This window comes from Dendrobates tinctorius, unplaced genomic scaffold, assembly GCF_039654945.1.
Source record: "Dendrobates tinctorius isolate UK_male_01 unplaced genomic scaffold, ASM3965494v1 ptg000014l, whole genome shotgun sequence".
Taxonomy (NCBI): Eukaryota; Metazoa; Chordata; class Amphibia; order Anura; family Dendrobatidae; genus Dendrobates; species Dendrobates tinctorius.
Genome location: NW_027361682.1, coordinates 4,368,780 through 4,391,949, shown reverse-complemented (window position 1 = coordinate 4,391,949; position 23,170 = coordinate 4,368,780). Strand labels below are relative to the sequence as shown.

Here is a 23,170-nt window from a genome sequence, read left to right as displayed (position 1 = left end):
ACAGATAGGAGCGTTTTAGAAGCAAGACGCGATACAGGAGGGTCCACCGGACGGGACTGTAACCAATCGTACATTAGGTCTGGTTGAAAAGGGTATTTAGCCTGAGTAGACTTTTGCCCTGTGGACCGCTCATGTGGCCGATCCCTATGTTTCAGGACGGCTGGTAAATAACGTGCGCACCCGCTAGGTTTTCTTAAATGAGCTAGGGTGTGCTGCAGCTGGAATATTTCCCTCATTCAACCTCAGAATCCTGTTGACTGATTCTATAAAAGAATCAAGCGACTTGATTTGAATTCAGAGCCGTGCTCGCTGTGAACCTCAGGTGAGGGCGAGCGAGAGACAGGAGTCGCCGATGCTGAGGCGCTGACCGTCCCTTGGACGAGTATGGCCCCTGCTGGGGGACGGTTCCTAGCTGACGCCAGAGCCCTCCTTGGGAGGTAAGGACGCTGTCTGCCTGGGTCAGAGACTCCACCGACCGTGACAGGGACGCAGCCCACTCAGGGTTACTAAACGCAGGAGGCCCGCCAGCAGCGGCGGCGAGGGACATTGGAGCGCAGGTCAGGGCGCAGTGCGGGTCGCAGTCCGTGCATAAAGGATTAGTCTGTGCACTGGGTAAGGCAGACTTGCAGGTGATACACATGGTAAAAAACGCAGTGTGCTTTTTAACAGCCCGTTTAGCCTCCTTAGATTGAGGCATAGCGCTCCTTAAAGGGTTAAGGGCAGTCTGCAGCTGCAGGGAATGTGCCGTGAAGGGGTTAAGCTTTAATCTGAGGGCAGATGCAGCTTACCCGGTCCTGTGCTGGGTCCCCCCGGGAGGCATAGCGCTCATGAAAAGGTTAACGGCAGCTGAAGACATAGCCCCCAAGAATAGAGTTGCGCGTCTCGTAAGTAATGAGAGGCGCCAAGAGGAGGGGGCGGCGATGTTAGCGCGGGCGGCGCCGTTCAGATTGCAGCCTAGCAGGCCGGAAAAGCCGAGGACTAAATTTTTGGCCTTCCCGAGCGCTGAGAGCGGGGGGGGGTCGTGATGGAGCGCTGGGCGCTGGTGCACCGCCGCTGATGTTAAGTCAGTGCTTCTCCCGGGGGGCAGGTCCCAACCCCATTCCTCATACCTCCACTCCTGTGCTCAGGCAGGTCGTCGCTGTCCGGGGTCTTCTTGTCTCATCCTCCGGGCGATGTAGCAGAGCTGCAGGAGGTCTTAAAGGGGTATGCTCAATCGATCCACCCTGTGGTAGGGGGATGGAGAGCTCTGGGGCTGATTCAGGGCATCCGAAAAAAGTGCTGCTCAAGTCCTTCTCCATGCACTCCTGTGCTACGTCCTGTTGCGCTTGCCCTTGTATCCGTGGAGTACCGACCGTAAGGGAACCATCATCACAGGAATCAGCCCCATTCGTAGCAGGAAAGTGTACGGGGAGGTATACTCCGCGTGCTTGCCTGTTGTTGGTTCGGGGGAGAGCGGGCCGTAGAAAGGAACCGTCGCCCCCTTCACTCCGTTAATTAAAAAATAAAAATTTACAGAAAATTCAAAAATAAAATAAAAACGGTGGGGTCTGAAACCAGACCCAAGTGCCTCCTACAGACACTAAGCAAAGAACAGGAGAAATCTCAGCCAGCGAGAGGGTGTATACTGCAGGGGAGGAGCTAACTTTTTTTTTCTGGTTTACTTATTGTCCTCCTAGTGGCCAGCAGCATAACACCCACTGTCTCTGTGTCCCCCAATGAGGCGTAGGAGAAATATGTGGCCTGTATTTTTTTGGGGATTCAGCAAAATGGTGTCAAGAAATTGTGTAAGACACTCAAAAAGAATTCTACTTTACCGTATCAAATAAAACTGAAATATTTCTCTGAGCACTCAAAAGTGATTTTTGGGACCCCAGGTCATTAAGGTCAAAATAGGCTGGGTCATGAAGGGGTTCATGACCCAGCCTATTTTGACCTTAATGACCTGGCCATTTTTTGCAATTCTGACCAGTGTCCCTTTATGAGGTAATAACTCTGGAACGCTTCAAAGCATTCTAGCGATTCTGAGACTGTTTTTTCGTGACATATTGGGCTTCATGTTAGTAGTAAATTTAGGTTGATAATTTTTGCGTTTATTTGTGAAAAAATCAGAAATTTGGTGAAAATTTTGAAAATTTCACAATTTTCAAATTTTGAATTTTTATTCTGTTAAACCAGAGAGTTATGTGACACAAAATAGTTACTAAATAACATTTCCCACATATCTACTTTACATCAGCACAATTTTGGAAACAAACTTTTTTTGTTAGGAAGTTATAAGGGTTAAAAGTTGACCAGCGATTTCTCATTTTTACAGCAAAATTTACAAAACCAAAAAAAGTCATTTTGAGGGATCTATATGGCAGAAAATAGCCAAGTGACACCATTCTAAAAACTGCACCCCTCAAGCTACTCAAAACTACATTCAAGAAGATTATTAACCCGTCAGGTGCTTCACAGGAACTAAAGCAACGTGGAAAGAAAAAATGGACATTTTAATTTTTCCAACAAAAATTTTCTTTTAGTATCAACTTTTTCATTTTCACATGGGCAACAGGATAAAATAGATCCTAAAATTTGTTGGGCAATTTCTCCTGAGTACCCCGATACCTCATATGTGGTCATAAACCACTGTTTGGGTGCACGGCAGGGCTCAGAAGGGAAGGAGCGCCATTTGACTTTTTGAATGGAAAATATGCTGGAATATTTAGCGGTTGCCATGTCGCATTTGGAGAGCCTCTGTGTGCATAAACATTGGAGCTACCCAACAAGTGACCCCATTCTTTAAACTAAACCCCCCAAGGAATTATTTAGATGCATAGTGATCACATTGAACCCCCAGGTGGTTCACAAATTGATTCGTAAAAAAAAAGAACTTTTTTTCCACCAAAAATTTTTTTAGCCTCATTTTTTTCATTTTCACATGGGCAACAGGAGAAAATGGATCCTAAAATTTGTTTGGAAATTTCTCCTGAGTACACCGATACCTCATATGTGGTCATAAACCACTGTTTGGGCGCACGGCAGGGTCTGGAAGGGAAGGAGCGCTATTTGACTTTTTGAATGGAAAATTAGCTCCAATCGTTATTGGACACTATGTCGCATTTGGAGAGCCCCTGTGTGCCTAAACAGTGAACCCCCCACAAATGACACCATTTTGGAAACTAGACCCCTTGTGGAACTTATCCAGATGTGTAATGAGCACTTTGAACCCCCAAGTGCTTCACAAAAGATTATAACGCACAGCAGTGAAAATAAAAAATCTTTTTTTTCCTCAAAAATGATTTTTTAGCACACATGGCTAACAGGAGAAATTGGACCACAAAAGTGGTTGTCCAGTTTCTCCTGAGTACGCTGGCACCCCATATGTGGGAAAAACCACTGTTTGGGCGCACGGCAGGGCTCAGAAGGGAAGGAGTGCCATTTGACTTTTTGAAATGAAAATTAGCTCAAATCGTTAGTGGACACCATGTCGTGTTTGGAGAGCCCCTGTGTGCCTAAACATTGGAGATCCCCCACAAATGACCCCATTTTGGAAACTAGACCCCCTAAGGAACTTATCTAGATGCATTTATTTTCACAAGGGTAACAGGATAAATTGGACCCCAAAAGTTGTTGTCCAGTTTGTCCTGAGTACGCTGGTACCCCATATGTGGGGGGTGACCACTGTTTGGGCACACGTCGGGGCTTAGAAGGTAAGTAGTGTCATTATGAAATGCTGACTTTGATGGAATAGTCTGCGGGCGTCATGTTACATTTGCAGAGCCCCTGATGTACCTAAACTGTGGTAATCCCACACAAATGACCCCATTTTGGAAACTAGACCCCCCAAGGAACTTATCTAGATGTGTGGTGAGCACTTTGAACCCCCAAGTGCTTCACAGAAGTTTATAACGCAAAGCTGTGAAAATAAAAAATCTTTTTTTTTCCTCAAAAAATGATTTTTTAGCTCACAATTTTTTATTTCCACAAGGGTAACAGGAGAAATTGGACCCCAAAAGTTGTTGTCCAGTTTGTTCTGAGTACACTGGTACCCCATATGTGAGGGGGAACCATTGTTTGGGCACACGTCGGGGCTCGGAAGGGAAGTAGTGACGTTTTGAAATGCAGATTTTGATGGAACAGTCTGAGGTCGTCGTTAAGTTTGCAGAGCCCCTGATGTGCCTAAACAGTAGAACCACCCCACAAGTGACCCCATTTTGGAAACTAGACCCCCCAGGGAACTTATCTAGATGTCTGGTGAGCACTTTGAACCCGCAAGTGCTTCACAGAAGTTTATAACGCAGAGACGTGAAAATAAAAAAAATCTTTTTTTTTTCCACAAAAATAATTTTTTAGCCCCCATTTTTTTTATTTCCCCAAGGGTAACAGGAGAAAATAGACCCCCAAAATTGTTGTGCAATTTTTCCTGAGTACGCTGATACCCCATATGTTGGGGTAAACCACTGTTTGGGCACACGTCGGGGCTTTGAAAGGAGGGAGGACCATTTCACTTTTTGAACGCAAAATTGGCTGGAATCAATGGTGGCACCATGTTGCATTTGAAGACCCCCTGATGTGCCTAAACAGTGGAAACCCCTCAATTCTAACTCCAACCCTATCCCCAACACACCCCTAACCACAACCCTAACCCCAACACATCCCTAACCCTAATCCCAACCCTAACCATAACCCTAACCCCAACACACCCCTAAGCCTAATCCCAACCCTAACCATAACCCTAACCAACACCCTAACCCCAACACATCCCTAACCCTAATCTTAACTCTAATTCCAACCCTAATTCTAACCCTAACCCTAATTCCAACCCTAAACCTAATTCTAACCCTAACCCTAATTCCAACCCTAACCGTAATTCCAACCCTAACCCTAATTCCACCCTGAACCTAACCCTAATTCCACCCTGACCCTTACCCTAATTCCAACCCTATCCCTAATTCCAACCCTAACGGAAAAATAAAAATATTTTCTTTATTTTATTATATGTGCCTACCTATGGGGGTGATAAACGGGGGGTTTATTTACTTTTTATTTCATTTTGATCACTGTGAGAGTGATCAAAATTAATGAATGGAATCTACTGTGCATGCGCCTGCCATTTTCCAAGATGGCGGCGCCCATGATCCGGGACCGCGGGACACCGGGAGTGACAGCGGCACTCGGAAGATAGCCGGGCGGTGCAAGGGGAGGTGATCGGAAGGCGGGGGGGAGCGGAGGGAAGGCGGGGGGAGCAGATGAGGACAGCGATGGCAGATCGCCGCTGTCATTCAGTGGCTGGGGGCAGATGGCCCCCGTTAACCGTGGGGGGGTCGGGTCGCTATGTCCGATGCTACTGCAGCCACATAGGCGTCACTGGTCATAATGGCACAGGTTTTCTTGACGCCTATGTGGCATCATTGGTCGGGAAGGGGTTAAAATTGCTGGATTTTCACGCTGTGCTAGGAAAAGAATATGGCTGTATTGTGCAGTGTCAAAAAGCAAATGGAGAAAAAAAAAGGTCTCTGGATTGCTTGGCAAGAAAATAAGGTCTATTGACCTGGCAAAAAATCGTTCCTAGCCAGTGAGACCTGGGGCTAGGTATATACGTTCAATATATGCTATAGGTGGCAGTAGCAGCAGACAGTAAGGGAATGGAACCTCTTGATGTATGCAATGATCTATATATACACACACAGTGCCTGCAGGCCTTGCACTGATATGTATAGAGCGACGTACAATTCCCTGCCTGCCTAAAACACTGCAAACTATATACTCCGGAATTAGTCCTTAGAAGGACTGTTACATTGTATGAAAAAGAACAAAAGGGATGGCACTCACCGTTCTGAAGAAGTGAATTTATTTTCAGATAAAAAGCATAGGCTCGGGAGAGATGTGTGGACAACGGCCGTTTCACGCCAACTGCGCTTCAACGGGTCCTCGCAGTCTTTGAAGAGTACGTATATTCCACCCACAATCCTTTCTTGAAACACATAAAATTGTTCATTCGTTATGTGGATGATATTTTCATAGTCTGGGATGGGACAGAAGTGGTTTTTCAATCATTTGATGATTTCTTAAATAGAGAAAATCTCATGAATATGAAATTTACATCAAAATTTGGAGGTTTACAGTTAGAATTTTTGGATATTAATTTATGGATAGAAGAAGGTTCGATTCACACTGAAATTTACCGTAAACCTTCATCTGCAAACAGTTTATTGCATTTTGAGAGTGCACATCCCTCTTATGTAAGAAATTCCCTACCTTATGGGCAGTTCCTTAGAATAAACAGGTTCAACAGCAATAAAGAGGGCTTTTACAGGCAAGCGCATGATTTGCGTAAACGGTTTATTGAAAGAGGCTATCCTGGTCCAGTACTTGATACCGCAATGGCACGTGTTGAAAAGCAGAGTTCCACCCAGGTTAATTCTACTAAAAAAACTAAAGAAAAAAGGTTCACATTTTGCTTCACATTTAGTCCCATGGACAATTATATCAGGACTGTGATCAGGAAAAATTGGCATTTACTTGAGAAAGATAAAGATTTAACAGAAATCATCAAGAGAGGTCCTTTATTTGCCGGTCGCCACAGCACTAATCTCCAAGACCTATTGGTCCATAATCGGTTTATTAGTGGGAGTGAGATTTGGCTACGCTCGAATAGCCCTGTAGATAACTATAAATGCAAGAATTGCCCTTTTTGTCCTTTTAAATTTACAGGCAAATCCCTTAAAATTGGAACCATTCACCATGAGATTCGGAATTTCGTTTCATGTAAAACATCATTTGTTTTATATGTCATTTTTTGCCCATGTGGCTTTTTTTATATAGTAAAAACTTCGCCCATTATATGTTCGATTTAGGAAGCATTTTACTCCATATCCTCTGGAAAAGGGGTTCCTCACTTGATTGATCACATAAAAGAAGTGCATGGGGGCAACCCAGAATCTATGCGGTTTGCAGAGGGGTTTTTTTACCGCAGCAAGGAGGAAATCATCGCAGACTTCTCTTACAGAGAGAAGCCAGATGGATTCTGCGGTCTAATGCCACAGGAGTGGACCACTAGGACTAAATGAAAAAATTGATATGTCTGTTTTCTTGTAAAAATTATAATGATATCAACAGTGTCTAGGTGTTTTTCTGTATTTAGTTATTGTGTTTTAATTGTATTATGTGTTTTAATTGTATTATATGTATATTCACATTTTGTTCACTCTATTAAGTGGAAGTATGTGAAAACAGGACCCGTTGAAGCACAGTTGGCGTAAAACGGCCGTTGTCCACAGTTCACACATCTCTCCCGATCCTATGATTTTTATCTGAAAATAAATTCACTTCTTCAGAACGGTGAGTGCCATCCCCATTGTTCTTTTTCATACAACGTAGCCATGCATATTGTTCTTTGGATTGAGCACCCGTTCTGTGGGTAGCTGGCGTGCAGCCCAGGTGTGTGAGTTTGTAACGCACTATAGTGCACATCAGGGTGGCGGCAGTGGTGCCAAATTTTCTTCTTCTTGGATCTTAGAAGGACTGTTGGTTTAGCTGGATTTGAGTGCTTTAGGATGGTAGACTCCACACTGACTAATAAGTCTCCAGTTCTGACCTATATCGGCATCAGCTCTCCCTAAACTATCTCAATCCGGAGCTGAATGTGCCAAGCAGGGCGGCGTCTGTTCTCTTATACCCCTGATGATGCTGTGCGGCCAGCCAATCACTGCACAACCACAACAAAAATGGCTGCGGCGTATCAGTGCCTGGCAGACAATCCTTGCATGGTGATTGGTCTCTAAAGACCGCCAAAAATGCTGGGTGGAGACCCGAGTTCCCGCCGAGTAATCCCGGAAATGCTTGGTGCTCGCCGAGTACACCGAGTACTGTGATACTTGGGCGAGTAACGAGTAGTTGCGAGCACGTTCGCTCATCACTAATTTTCATACCTTTTCCTCTGGTAAGGTTTCCCCAACACTATTCACATGGTCTGTTTTGATTTCTCATGAACTAGCACAGCACAAGCTCAGCTCCTCCTGCATGCAAAAAGAATTATTAATTTGTTGGACAAGTAATGCAATTGACTTGTAATTTAAAATTATATCATTATTAATGCTCCATGGTGAAGGTCGTAAAAAAAAAATACATAAAACAAAATTTTTAGATTTTGCTCATATTGTCTTACAAAAATTGAAATAAAAGGTTGTCTGTAGGTAGAAATGGCACCACTGAAGTAGCAATTTTAGAATTGCTGCTTCTTTTGTATGTTCCACCTCCAAAAATTGTAATACGTGCTTGAATTGTCATATGGCACCACTAATAACTGCTTGCTACACAAAAAATAAGCCGTCATACATCTCAACTGATAGAAAATTGTAAACCGTCTAGCTCTCCAAATAGGTCAACACAAAACAAATGATTTTCTCATAGTATTTATTGTACAAAAGTACTAAAACACAAATTAAAGTACGGTAGATAACTTTGGTATTGCCATAATCGTGCAGACCCACAAAATAAAGATAACTACTTTTATGTGCAGCACACGAATAGCGGAAAATTGAAAACATAAAAACAACAAAATTACATTTTTTTTTCGTTTTTATTTCTCCCTACAATGAAATAATAACAGTTAGCAAATAAGTTATATCTATCAACAAATCCTGCCACTGACAACTGCATCTAAAAAAACAAGCCCTCATACAACTATAATGGTGCAAAAATAAAAATATCATGACTCTTGAAACAGAACAAGTAAAAAAACAAAAATGACCTTTTGTCTTAAAGTCCCAAAATTGGCACCTCCTTAAGAGGTTGACTGGCAAGATAGGGGAACGATTGCATACTATTTTCATGTATTAAGAGTTAACTCCCAGACAAAGTGCGCTACCGAATGTGAATATAGACGTAGGCCTCAATTATACAAAATTGTTGTGTATATGTTAACCCCTTAACGAGCAGAGGTATTTTTGCTTTTGCATTTTCGTTTTTTGCTTCTCTTCTTCCCAGAGCTATAACTTTTTATTTTTTGGTCAAAATGGCCATGTGAGGCTTGTTTTTTGTGAGATGAGTTGTACTTTTGAACGACACTATTAGTTTTAACATATTGTGTACTGGAAAACAGAAAAAAAATTCCAAGTGCATTGAAATTGCAAAAAGTGCAATCCCACAGTTTTTCTTTAACCATGTTCATTAAATGCTAAAACTGACCTGCCAATATGATTCTCCAGGTCATTATGAGTTCAAACACACCAAACATGTCTAGGTTCTTTTTTATCTATATGGTGAAAAAAAATTCCAAAGTTTGTTAAAAAAAAAGCGCCATGTTCCGAGACCCGTTGCGTCTCCATTTTTCGTGATCTCGGGTTGGGTGAGGGCTTATTTTTTGCGTGCCTAACTGACGTTTTTAATTATGTTGAATCTATTTTTATTGAAAGAAGTTGAAAAGATTTTAACATATAACAAACAAGACATAAGGTACAAGATACAGTATTATACACGGTTATACACCAAGCCATACCGGATTCGCCAACATTTTGCCCATAACCTGTGAGGGTGTATTACGAATATCAAAGAGAGAGAGGAATCAGAAAGAAAAGGATAACTCACAGGAAGGGGGGGGGACAGAGGGATGGGTTACAGATCTCCGAGCCGGTCTCTAAGAAACATTTTCAGTTAATCGAAGTAGTCCAGGCGTCTCCCTGAACACGATCCAGGGCTGCCATGTTCGAATCAAACGGGAATTATCTCCCTCCAATTCAGCCATCAACTCCTCCATACGAAAAATGTCTATAAACTCTGATAACCACTCTGCTATAGTTGGCTTTGTCGTTGTACGCCAGTAGCGCGGGATCACCATCCTTGCTGCAGTAATACAAAACCGGAGAAGGCTCTTCTTTTGTGTGGATATGGAACCCGGGAGAATTGATAAAATGGCAATTTGTGGGGAGGGAAGGACACATTTCCCAGAGATCTCCTGGTAGGCCCGAAACACCCCTTCCCAGAAGGGTCGTATAGCAGGGCATTGCCACCATATGTGGTATAGCGTGCCTCTCTCCATTGCACATCGCCAGCATGTATCATCCAATGTCGGGAAGATGGACTTCAATCTAACGGGGGACAGATACCACCTAGTCAGTATCTTATAATTTTTCTCTTGAGTGCCCCCGGCCGGAGACATTTTATGTGTATAAAGAAAAACTTTATCAAGGTCCTCCTTCGAGAACTTGCAACCCATCTCCTCCTCCCATGCGCGGATGTAACTTGGAACCCCTTCCGAATCCCCTGAGTGAAGTTCCTTATATAAAAAGGAAATCAAATGTGAGGGAGGGTCTTGCATTTGTAAGAGAGCTTCCAACCGCGTCATGGGAGGGCGAGAAGCACGGTCGGCCAAACGTCCCCGTATAAACGATCTCAACTGGTTATACTCCAACCAGGAGAGTGACCTACTTGGGAACTTTTCCCGTAAGGCATCCCATGTCGGAAAATTTCCGTCTACTAGTATCTGTCCCAATCGTAAGTCAGAACTCCTATGCCAACCTAAAAATTGGTCTCTGTGACACCCTGGGGGAAAGTCCGGATTACCAAATATCGGTGACAGTGGGTTCAAATTACTGATCAGTTTCTGTTTATGTTTAACACGATTCCAGACCTGTAGAACTTCTCGAGTCAAGAAACCTGTTGGTCCCTTATAGTCATTTGCAACCTGTTCAGTTCGTCTGATCCACGGGAGATGACGCAATGGGACGCCGAAAGATACCTGTTCCAATTGTACCCATTGTTTAGAATGATGACCGAACTGCCAGTCAAACAGACGTGCAAGCAGGGAAGCTCTGTGATAGAGTTCCAGGTCAGGGAGGCCCGCTCCACCTCTGGGTTTCGGGGCGGTTAGAATAGAATATTTAAGACGAGGTTTAGATGTCTGCCAGGTAAAGCGGATTAACGCAGATCTAATGGTCTGAAAGAATGTCTTCGGCGGCACTATCGGGACCGCCTGGAATAGATATAAAAACCTTGGAAGAATGTCCATTTTAAATGAATTCATCCTACCAAACCATGAGATGTTCTTCCGTCCGTATTCCCTCAACCGTTTCAGAGTCGACTCCAACAAAGGCACATAATTTAATTTATATAAGTCGGTCGTGTCAGTAGGGATTTGAATGCCTAAATATTGAATGGCCCCAGTCTTCCACCGAAAGGGGAAATTTCCCATAAGTCTGGTAAGTTCAGTCTGTCCTAGGGATATATTTAGGGCTTCAGTTTTCTGAAAGTTAATCTTGAAGTTACTGACCTCTCCGTATTTTTGGAACTCTTCCATCAATGATGGAAGGGTTATGTGTGGCTGGGATATATACACTAAGAGGTCATCCGCATAAAGAGAGACTTTATACTGAATATCGTCCACCCATAGACCGTGTACACTAGGGTTCTTCCTGATCGCCACTGCCAAGTGCTCCATAACTATCGCGTATAGAAGGGGCGACAAAGGGCATCCCTGCCTGGTCCCGTTCCCAATGGTCATAGAGCCCGACATTGCTCCATTTACCTTGACCCTGGCCGACGGGCCAGAGTATAGGGCTGCGACCCTATGCAGAAAACGGTTCCCCAGGCCCAGCTGTCGCAGGGCCGAAAACATGAAACCCCAGTGCACACGGTCGAAGGCCTTCTCCGCATCCATCGACAGTACAACCAACGGTTTACATTTCGATTTAGCATAGGCAGTCAAGTTGAGGGTCTTACTTATGCCGTCCCTCGCCTCTCTTCCTCGCACAAACCCCACCTGATCTGAATGTATTACTGAGGGCAAGAGAGGAGCCAGACGATTTGCCAGTATTTTGGCGTATAATTTTACATCAACATTGATGAGAGATATTGGGCGGTAATTTGTTACTAATTTAGGGTCCCTGCCCGGCTTTGGTAACACCGTAATAAAAGCCTCTAAAGACTGTGGGGCGAACGGGGACTCAGCTGTGATGGAGTTAAATACCCCCGTCATAATAGGGCTAAGTTGTTCCTGAAACATCTTATAGAAATGAGGGGAAAACCCATCCGGTCCCGGGCTTTTACCAGCCGGAGTGTTTTGGATGACTTCAACAATCTCCTCTGTCGTAAAGTCCGAATCCAACGGGATGGTTAAATCCGTGGCCAGTGTGGGAAGAGCGGTGTCGTGAATATAAGATTCTATGCATGGTTGAGGATCCAAAGGTGACTGAGGGGAACAATCTCCACCAATATTATATAATGTATGATAGTAACGCCTCATTATGTCCAAAATTTCTGTCGGGTTTGACGTCGCTCGACCCCCTTTTTGCTGGAGAGAAGAGATGTATGTAGTCTGGTTACGCGGATGTAAGAACCTGGCCAGTAGACGTCCACATTTGTTAGCTTGACCGTATAATATACTTTTAAAGCGATTTCTGTGGTGTCGGTATTTCTCACTCAGTAGGGACTTCAGATCGTCTCTGTATTTGATCAAGTCAATCAGCGTTTCCGTGTCCTTGTCCGTTTTATGCTTCGTCTCTAACGTCAATATCTTTTCTGTCAAGTCTGTAATCTCTTTACTTTTTATTCGTTTCAAGCGAGATCCATGCTTAATGAGGACCCCTCTGAGAACACATTTAAGGGCCTCCCATTTAACAGGGATGGCAGTAGTGTCGTGCGCATGGTCTTGTAAGAAGTCCGCTATGGTAGACTTGATGTCGGCCACGCAAGTATTATCTTTTAAAAGATTATCGTTCAATCTCCACGTCCACTGCCGCTGCCCCGAGTCAGGAGGGCTAATGTCCAGAAACACTGGAGCATGATCCGACCATAGAAAACTCCCGATAGAAGGTCTCGGGTTCCAGGCCAATGCACAGTGGCTAAGGAGAAAGAAATCAATCCTCCCATAAGAGTTATGCGGTGTGGAAAAGAACGTATAGTCTCTTTCATTGGGATTACAAAGTCTCCAGACATCAGTGAGTCGCAAATCCTGGAGATCCCTTTTCAGTGAGGATAGCTGGCGATATGAAAGATATGACCTCGCTGCCGTGGAGTCTAGAGTCGGGTTAAGAGTCATGTTAAAGTCACCTCCCAGTATGACCACCCCCTCGGCAAACTCAGCCACGATCTTCAGGAAAGATCTAGCAGCTCGTATTTGGTCCCGGCCGGGAGCGTACCAACCCGCTATAGTATATGTGGTTGAAAAAATTTGAATTTTCAAAAGCACGTATCTGCCCTCCGTATCAACTAAGGTGTCCAATATGTTATGCTGGAGAGATTTATGGAGCGCTATAGATACCCCGCGGGAGCGTGAATCCGGGTTAGCACTATGAAACCAGGTCGTGTAATGTCTGTCGTGAATATTAGGGATGTGTCCGACTTTAAAATGTGTCTCTTGTAGGATTACTATATTTACTCTTTTCTTATGCATACCATATAAAATATGTGACCGCTTCTGCGGAGTATTAAAGCCTCTAGTATTCAAAGAGCCCAATGTTATCTTTTGTACAGTGGTCTTACCCGACATTGTATCTGCAGCGTGAGGTCAAGGATGCAGGCTACGGTTAACAAGATGGATCGGCTTCGGAGTCCTACGCCCATTGTTGATGAGGGAGGGAGAGCTAGTGAAGGGAGTGGGTATTAACAAAGAAAGTAGACGAGAAGTTAGAAAAAGGAAAAAGAGAAAGAAGACAAAGAAATAGGATTTTTAACTATACGAGTGTAAGTAAGCACACTCCAGGAAAACCTGTTGGAGGTAAAATATAACAGCTGCGTGCCTCGATGGCAACCCAGCGCCTCCGGGGGTTAAGTGTACAGCAAAAAGAGGAGTTGGAGACACCTACTCCCCCGGTTCCCGACCCCGTAATGATTTAACCATCGTATTCCCTTTATAACGGGGACTGAACAGATAGAGAATATACGTATAACATCTAATTATAGGCTAGTGAAGCATGCCCCAATTCTTAACTATTTTCGATATCGACAACACTGATAGTATTATAAATGCTTCGCTTTTAAACTCAAACCCAATATAACCTTCTAGACTGTAAGTTAACCCTCAAAACATAACACCGCAGGGCCACCTGCAATTTAGGACAAGGCATACTATCCAGCCTCGTCGTCCACAGGATGCACGTACCCTGGACCGTTGGGCCGGCCCCTGCGACGACGTTGCTGCTGAGGGTTCTGGCCTCTTTGGAGACCTTCAAGTCTATAGTATGAAGGCAGGGGTGGCCAGTCAGGTATATCCACCTCCGTTAGATCGAAGGCATCTGAGAACGCCGGAACTCCGCCAGGATGGCTCAAACAATGCACTCTACCTCCCTTCCGAACCCGAAGACAGAATGGAAATCCCCAAGTATAGGGAAGGCCGCGTCGTTGTAGTTCGTCTAAGAGGGGGCGGAGAGCTCTGCGTCTCTGTAGTGTCCATCTGGACAAGTCTGCGAAGAGCTGTATACGAGATCCCAAGTGGTTTATAGATTTTGCTTTCCTGGCTGCTCCCATGACCGCATCTTTAAGTTGGTACTTGTGAACCCGGCGTATCACATCTCTCGGTGGATCTTGCTCGCCGGGACGCGGGCCCAGGGACCTGTGTGCACGATCCAGTTCCAGTGGGGCATCCTGAGGCCTATCTAGTACCGAGTTAAAAATATCTCTCAAAGTGGTGTTCAACTCTTGGGGGGATATAGTTTCAGGCAATCCCCTTACTCTTATATTATTTCTGCGTCCCCTATTCTCAGAATCATCCAGCATTTCTGCTAGAGTTTGCAACTGTCTTGCTTGTGCGGCTGTGGCGGCTTCCTGAGCCTCCATTCTTTCGGTTAGGGAGGCTATAAGCTGGTCATGAGATTCCACTTTCTCACCACATTGTTGAATATCATCTCTTAGTACGGAAAGTTCAGCCTTATAGGAGCATTCCAGACGAGCAATGTACTGCTCCATATCCTGCTTCGTCGGGATATCTTTTATCTTATTGTATAATAGGCTGAAATCAGCTCCCATGGGTGTCACGGAGCACCCTGTCGTGGAGAATGATCTCCCGTGTTGCGGTGTCAGGAGTGCGTCTGGTCGGCGGGTTAATTATTTTGTATATCTGATGCTGCGGTGTCCATCATCATGGGGTCTGCTGCTCCCAACGCTGCAGGGACAACTGTAGTGGCCATGTCGACGTCTGGGGGGACACTGCCGCCTCTCTGTGACACGGGGGGTTCTGCACTCATCCCCCCGGGGTTCTTATCTGATCCGCCGGCCTGTATCTGCGCGGGACCGTCCGCGTGGTGCCCCTGTGATTGACGGATCTCCTGGGCCCCAGAGGATTTATTAGGAGATAGCCTCGCTGCCTGCTGGGCCCCCGTGGATGTGCCCCCTTTCCTCCCAGGGGATCCCCCTCCGTCTGCAGTCTCACCAGTTCTCTCTCCTCCTGCCTGCACCTTACTTCCTGGTGGCGGCGGGGCCTGCTGCGCTCCGGTCTCCACACCTGTCATGGCGCCCGCGGCCTTCCTTCTTCCCGCTCCTATAAGGTAGCGGGAGATGCCTCTGGGAGTGCTGTCGGGTGCTGAGGGGCCCGCGGACGTATTCCCCCTGGTCCTTCTAGCCGACATCAGAAGGTGGGGTGAGTATTCTGGGCTCTGTTCGGGTCGGTCACCGGTGCTGGAGCGGGAGCTCTCTTACATGCGTCCTCACTCCTCGCTCGCCATGCCACGCCCCCTGACGTTTTTAATTATTTCATTTTGGTGTGTATACGATTTTTTGATCGCCAGCTATTGCATTTTAATGCAATGTTGCGGTGAGCAAAAAAACCGTAATTCTGGCGTTTTGAATTTTTTTCTCATTACGTCGTTTAACGGTTGCATTAATTCTTTTTTTATATTGATACTAGCTGAAGAGCCCAGCGCTGCCCGGGCATAGTAGCTAACTGTGGTTAGTTATAGAAAATTATAATTATCCTCCATCCCATAGTCCCGTGCCCATATACCCATCATACATATCCACGATCCCATAGGCCCGTGCCCATATACCCATCATACATATCCTCCATACCATAGTCGAGTGCCCATATACCCATCACACATCCTCCATCCCATAGTCCCATGCCCATATACCCATCATACATTTTCCCCATCCCATAGTCCCATGCCCATATACCCATCATACATATTCTCCATCCCATAGTCCCATGCACATATACCCATCATACATATTCGCCATCCCATAGTCGAGTGCCCATATACCCATCACACATCCTTCATCTCATAGTCCCGTGCCCATATACCCATCATACATATCCTCCATCCCATAGTCCCGTGCCCATATAACCATCATACATATCCGCCATCTCATAGTCCCGTGACCATATACCCATCATACATATCCTCCATCCCATAGTCCAGTGCCCATATACCCATCACACATCCTCCATCCCATAGTCCCGTGCCCATATACATATCCGCCATCCCATAGTCCCGTGCCCATATACCCGTCAAACATATGCTCCATCCCATAGTCCACTGCCCATATACCCATCACACATCCTCCATCCCATAGTCCCGTGCCCATATACATATCCGCCATCCCATAGTCCCGTGCCCATATACCCATCATACATATCCTCCATCCCATAGTCCAGTGCCCATATACCCATCACACATCCTCCATCCCATAGTCCCGTGCCCATATACATATCCGCCATCCCATAGTCCCGAGCCCATATACCCATCATACATATCCTCCATCCCATAGTCCCGTGCCCATATACATATCCTCCATCCCATAGTCCCGTGCCCATATACCTGTCATACATATCCTCCATCCCATAGTCCAGTGCCCATATACTCATCACACATCCTCCATTCCATAGTCAACCATTATGACATCATAATGAGCGGCGGCGGGGCTCTTGCAACCTATGATGACATCAGCGTCACCATGGCAACCATTGTGACATCATAATGAGGGGTGGGGCTTGATGTGCACACACTGCACACACTTTTCCCCCCAGTATGTAGATAGGGGCAAAATTGTTTGGTGAATTGGAACGTGCGGGGTTAAAATTTCGACTCACAACATAGCTTAGGACGCTCTCGGGGACCAGACGTGTGACTGTGCCAAATTTTGTGGCTGTAGCTGCGACGGTGCAGATGCCTATCCCGGACATACACACATACACACACACACACATACATACACACATACATACACACTTTGAGCTTTATATATTAGATATCAGGCCACTCTGAAAGCGGTGATACCAAATATGTGTATATTTGATTTTTTTTTTATTTTATTTTGAATGTGGCGAAAGGGTGGTGATTTGAACTTTTATATTTTTTTAATATTTTTAAAAACTTTTTTTTTTACTTTTTGCATTCTTCAATAGTCTCCATGGGAGACTAGAAGCTGCAGTTGTCCGACGTGCTCTGCTACATACAGGCGATGAACAGATCGCCTGTATGTAGCAGAAATGCTCACTTGCCATGAGTGCCGACCATCGGGCAGCGCTCATAGCCAGATTGGTATGACAACCATAGAGGTCTGCTGGAGACCTCTGGTGGTAATGCTAACCCATCGGTGACTCGCGATCATGTGACGGTGTCACCGATGGGTGGGATTTCCGGCGCGCTTGCAAGAAGCGCGAGTTAAATGTCGCTGTCAGAAATTGACAGTGGCATTTAACTAGTTAACAGCCACGGGTGGATCGCGATTCCACCCGCAGCTGTTGTGGGCACATGTTAGCTGTATATATCAGCTGACATGTGCCCAGAAAGGTGCGGGCTAAAGCACCGGAGCCCGCACCAAAAAGGGGGAGTCTGACATCGGTGTACTATTACGCCTGATGTCGGAAAGGGGTTTAAATACAATTTTTATTTCAATATGTTGTATCTACATTTAGTCCAGTGTTTTTGTCAAAGCCTCTCATATCAACTGCTCAGTGAAGAATGGAAAGGACTGAGATGACAACACGGATGACATCTGAGTGTTACCAGTTTTTTCACAGAAATTTTCTCTTGAATGGGAAAGTTTACTCTACAAATCAAATAAAAAACAGATGTCTCCTTTTTTGATGGACAACCTCAGGTTGTTTTCACACTTTTGTTTGGGAGTCTTTTTTTTCTGTCCCATTTTTGGAATAAGCAAATAGAATTTATGTTCAAAACTGATCTGTTATACAACTAATTAAAATAGAAGCAGCATGGTCCTTTTTATTATGGGGTCTCTCTTGGTTTCAATATGCATATTTTTTAAGAGTGTGTGACATTACTATAACTTGCTTTTTTTTCTTACTCAAAAGGTTAAAAAATGCTACTTCCCTGTGTGTGTTCTTTGATGTCTAGCAAGATTTCCTTTCATTGTAAAACATTTCTCACATTCTGAACATGGATATGGCTTCTCTCCTGTGTGAGTTATCTGATGTGCAACAAAATGTGATTTCTTTCTAAAACATTTTCCACATTCTGAACATAAAAATGGCTTCTCCCCTGTGTGAATTCTCTGATGTACAACAAGATATGATTTCTGCATGAAACATTTCCCACATTCTGAACATAAAAATGACTTTTTTCTTGTGTGAGTTCTCTGATGTCTAACAAGTTTAAATATCTCGCTGTAACTTTTTCCACATTCTGAACATGGAAAGTGCTTCTCTCCTGTGTGAATTGTCTGATGTACAACAAGTTGTAATTTCTTTAGAAAACCTTTTCCACATTCTGAACATGAAAATGGCTTCTTCGCTGTGTGAATTCTCTGATGTTTAACGAGAAGTGATTTCTTATAAAAACATTTCCCACATTCTGAACATAAAAATGGCTTCTCCCCTGTGTGAATTCTTTGATGTGTAACAAGAAATGATTTCTCATTAAAACATTTCCCGCATTCTGAACATGAATATGGCTTTTCCCCTGTATGAATTCTCTGATGTTTAACGAGATGAGGTTTCTCATTAAAGCATTTCCCACATTCTGAACATGAATATGGCTTCTCCCCTGTGTGAGTTCTCTGATGTACAATAAGCTGTGGTTTCTGTTTATAACATTTATCACATTCTGAACATGAAAATGGTTTCTCCCCTGTGTGAATTCTCTGATGTGTAATAAGATGTGATTTCTTTTTAAAACATTTCCCACATTCTGAACATAAATATGATTTCACTTTTTTGATAGCTAGCTCATGTTCATTTGTCCTTCTATAACTTTTGTTTTGTGTATCAGTTATTGAAGAAGCAGAAAAAAGGACGTGCTGAAAATGATCAGAAGAAAGTTTTTTTCTGAGAAGGGCTTGAGGTATATGTGAGATAATGGCACATTCTTCATATGTATCTTGTGTAATACCATGATCATCTGTTGCAAAATCTGAAAATATTGGATGTCCCTCTAAGCGCCTGGCACCTGTCAAGAATAAAAGTGATTTTATTATTTTTCAATAATAATGCAGTGAAATCATATAAATATTATAAATCCTATACATTTTCATATTTCATTTTCACGGCGGCACGGTGGCTCAGTGGTTAGCGCACCAGCCTTGCAGCGGTGGGGTCCTGGGTTCAAATCCCACCAAGGACAACATCTGCAAGGAGTTTGTATGCTCTCCCCGTGTTTGCATGGGTTTCCTCCGGGTACTCCGGTTTCCTCCCACATTCCAAAGACATACTGATAGGGAATTTAGATTGTGAGCCCTTCGGGGACAGTGATGCTAATGTGTGCAAACTGTAAAGCGCTGCGGAATATGTTAGCGCTATATAAAAATAAATATTATTATTATTTCATACAAATTGTAATAGATATCAATTGACTAAGAAAGTAGACCACAAAGCAGGGACTATTAGATTAGGCCACCAGGTTGCGCTGTTTCAATTTGTCAGTTCTCTGTAATTGGTTATTGTTTCACTTTGTCTGTCACCAATCATAACCAGTTATATCAGGGGTGGAGAACCTATATTTCTGCCAAAGGTCATTTGGATATTTATACAATCATTCAGTGATATACTTGAAATTTATTCTTGCTATATTTGGTCAAACATTTAATCAACTGACCCTAATGTGATGGTTGGAGCTGCTTCTATTTGATGAGGCTTGTGATGTTAGCTGGTATTAATGATGTTACTACTCGCAACTGCTTTTATAGGTTTGTGTTGGTCTGCAGCATAGTCAAATCTTTGTGAAGAGTTTTGTAAAGAACATCACATAATAGACACTGAGACTGCTATATTTACATCCCATAGGAGACACCGAGACCGTTCTATATATATCATATAGGAGACAACAAGACTGCTGTACATATATCACATGGAAGACACAGTGAGTGGTGCATATACATCACATAGGAAACACAAGGCTTATGTAATGCAGTGGTGTTCACACAGTGCAGTAAAGAGGCAGTGCCTGTTTCCTTCGGATCGCAGCCGGATTGTCTGTAACACTCTGTTGCACACACTCTGTATCCCTTGTGTGTGCGTTAGGGGCTTTGATTTCTGGCTCTGGCCTGTGTTCAAACTCACACAGACCTGTCCTGCACAGAGCTTCCTACTCTATTGGTAGTAAAACACAAACTCATCCACCCAAACATAAACAGAAAGTTTAAAAGTGAAACGTGGACATTAGCCACTTGCAAAACTCGGAGTTGAGGGAGAGACCCGCACTACTACCAACTTGCAGAGCTCCCCAAAAATAAAAGCCCATTTCAGGTTTTTTTAAATCTGACATGACCAAATAGTTTGACCAAATCCATACTCTTTTATTTTGCATTGCAACCACAGCTGTGGCTGTGAATACAATGCCAACAGTTGTTTCGATTTGCTTTTAAGCACATTCTGGGGGATACACTGTCTCACACTTGGTAAATATACATCACATTGGAGACACTGAGGCTGCAGCGTATACATCCAACAGGAGTCTCTATAGCTGAAGCATACAGATCATATAGGAGGCACTAGGGTTGGAGCATTTATAGCACCAGTGTAGTGGAGGGGATTTTATGACATCTCATCTCATCTATACGCTGAGAAAAGCTACGGTGGGAATTGACCGATGCAGTTTTAAAGGGGATCTGTGCTGTCACCCCATTTTAGCCCTATCAGCTGCCAGCACCGCCATCAGGGGCTTATCTACAGTATTCTGTAGATAAGCCCCCGATGTAACATGAAAGATAAGAAAAAGAGTGAGATTATACTCACCCCGGCGTTCGGTCTGGTCCGATGGGTGTCGCGGTCCGGTCTGGCACCTCCCCATCTTCATACGATGATGTCCTCCTCCTTGCTTCTCCCTCGGCTCCTGCGCAGGCGTACTTTCTCTGCCCTGTTGAGGGCAGAGCAGAGTACTGCAGTGCGCAGGCGCCGGACCTCTCTGACCTTTCCCGGCGCCTGCGCACTGCAGTACTTTACTCTGCCCTCAATAGGGCAGATATAGTACGTCTGCGCAGGAGCCAAGGGAGGAGCAAGAAGGAGGACATTATCGTATGAAGATGTGAGGCGCCGGACCGTGACACCCACCGCCCCCGGTGAGTATAATCTAACATGTTTTTCTTATCTTTCAGGTTACATCGGGGGCTTATCTACAGCATTACAGAATGCTGTAGATAAGCCCCTGATGGCAGTGGCCACAGCTTATAGCGCTAAAATGGGGTGACAGATTCCCTTTAACAAATTCACCACCGATTTCATCATTTGCAATACAAAGAATCAGGTCAGTGGTAAAGGTGCGTCATTACATAGTAGTAAATGCAGCAATATCTGCACAATGTCTGTGTGGATGTTTTTGCTGTTAATTTGCTGTTTGATTTCTGCAGCAAATACATTATGTGAATGCCCCCTCTTCTAGTGGTGGGGGTCCTAAATCACTTATATCTGACATTGGAGTAATATCAAAAGAGTTTTCCCTCACATCCCCCCATATACTTTTTACAGAAATCTCTCTGCCACCTATAAGACCATAACATTTTATGAAGAGCCTCATTTTGTTAGTAGTAGGGAAAGAAAAGTTTTAGTCAGGGGTGATAAAGGGGGAGAGGGGCTCAATTAGGGTAATACAGGGGGAGGTGGCGCAGTCAGGGGTGATAAAGGGGGAGAGGGGCTCAATCAGGGTAATACAGGGGGAGGTGGTGCAGTCAATCAGGGGTAATACAGTGAGAGAGGGGCTCAGCCAGGGTGATACAGAGGGAGGTGGCGCAGTCAGGGTGATACAAAAGGAGGTGGCGCAGTCAGGGTGATACAGGGGAAGGTGGCACAGTCAGGGTGATACAGAGGGAGGTGGCACAGTCAGCGTGATACAGAAGGAGGTGGCGCAGTCAGGGTGATACAGGGGGCGCAGTCAGGATGATACAGGGGGAGGTGGCGCAGTCAGGGTGATACAGAGGGAGGTGGCGCAGTCAGGGTGATACAGAAGGAGGTGGCGCAGTCAGGGTGATACAGAGGGAGGTGGCGCAGTCAGGGTGATACAGAGGGAGGTAGCGCAGCCAGGGTGATACAGAGGGAGGTGGCGCAATCAGGGTGATTCAAGGGGAGGTGGCGCAGTCAGGGTGATACAAGGGGAGGTGGCACAGTCAGGGTGATACAAGGGGAGGTGGCGCAGTCAGTGTGATACAGAAAGAGGTGGTGCAGTCAGGGTGATAAAGGGGGAGAGGGGCTCAATCAGGGTGATACAGAGGGAGGTGGCACAGTCAGGGTGATACAGAGGGAGGTGGTGCAGTCAGGGTGATACAGAGGGAGGTGGCGCAGTCAGGGTGATACAAGGGGAGGTGGCGCAGTCAGGGTGATACAGAGGGAGGTGGCACAGTCAGGGTGATACAGAGGGAGGTGGCGCAGTCAGGGTGATACAGGGGCGAGGGGGTGCAGTCGGGTGATTCCGGGGCGAGGGGGTGCAGTCAGGGGTGATTCCGGGGCGAAAGGCTGCAGTCAGGGCTGATTCCGGGGGAGCGGGTACAGTCAGGGTGATTCCGGGGCGAGGGGGTGCAGTAAGGGGTGATTCCGGGGTGAGGGGGTGCAGTCAGGGGTGATTCTGGGGCAAGGGGGATGCAGTCAGGGGTGATTCCATGGGAGGGGGTGCAGTCAGGGGTGATTCCATGGGAGGGGGTGCAGTCAGGGGTGATTCCGGGGCGAGGGGGTGCAGTCAGGAGTGATATAGAGTAAGGGGTGCAGTCAGTCAGGAGTGAAAGGAGAGATGAGGTAATGGGGCCCTGATTTATCCCTAAGTAACTTAGCCCCTCCCCCTCTCTCACCCCAGACAAAAGGCCCCCCATTTAG

General features: G+C 45.1%; 1 protein-coding gene and 1 long non-coding RNA gene across 2 annotated transcripts in view; one reads left to right on the top strand and one right to left on the bottom strand.

The window, feature by feature from the left end:
- Positions 1–23,170, top strand: part of LOC141074291 (uncharacterized) — a 71,378-nt gene that overhangs the window by 35,665 nt on the left and 12,543 nt on the right. The gene's annotated exons all lie outside the window — the stretch shown is intronic.
- LOC141074234 (uncharacterized) overlaps positions 18,115–23,170 on the bottom strand; it is a 54,816-nt gene continuing 49,760 nt past the window's right edge. Inside the window, exon 4 of the mRNA XM_073561826.1 lies at positions 18,115–19,087. Within this exon, the coding sequence (XP_073417927.1) occupies positions 18,241–19,087 (847 nt within the window). The 3' untranslated portion in view covers positions 18,115–18,240. The remainder of the gene's footprint in view (positions 19,088–23,170) is intronic.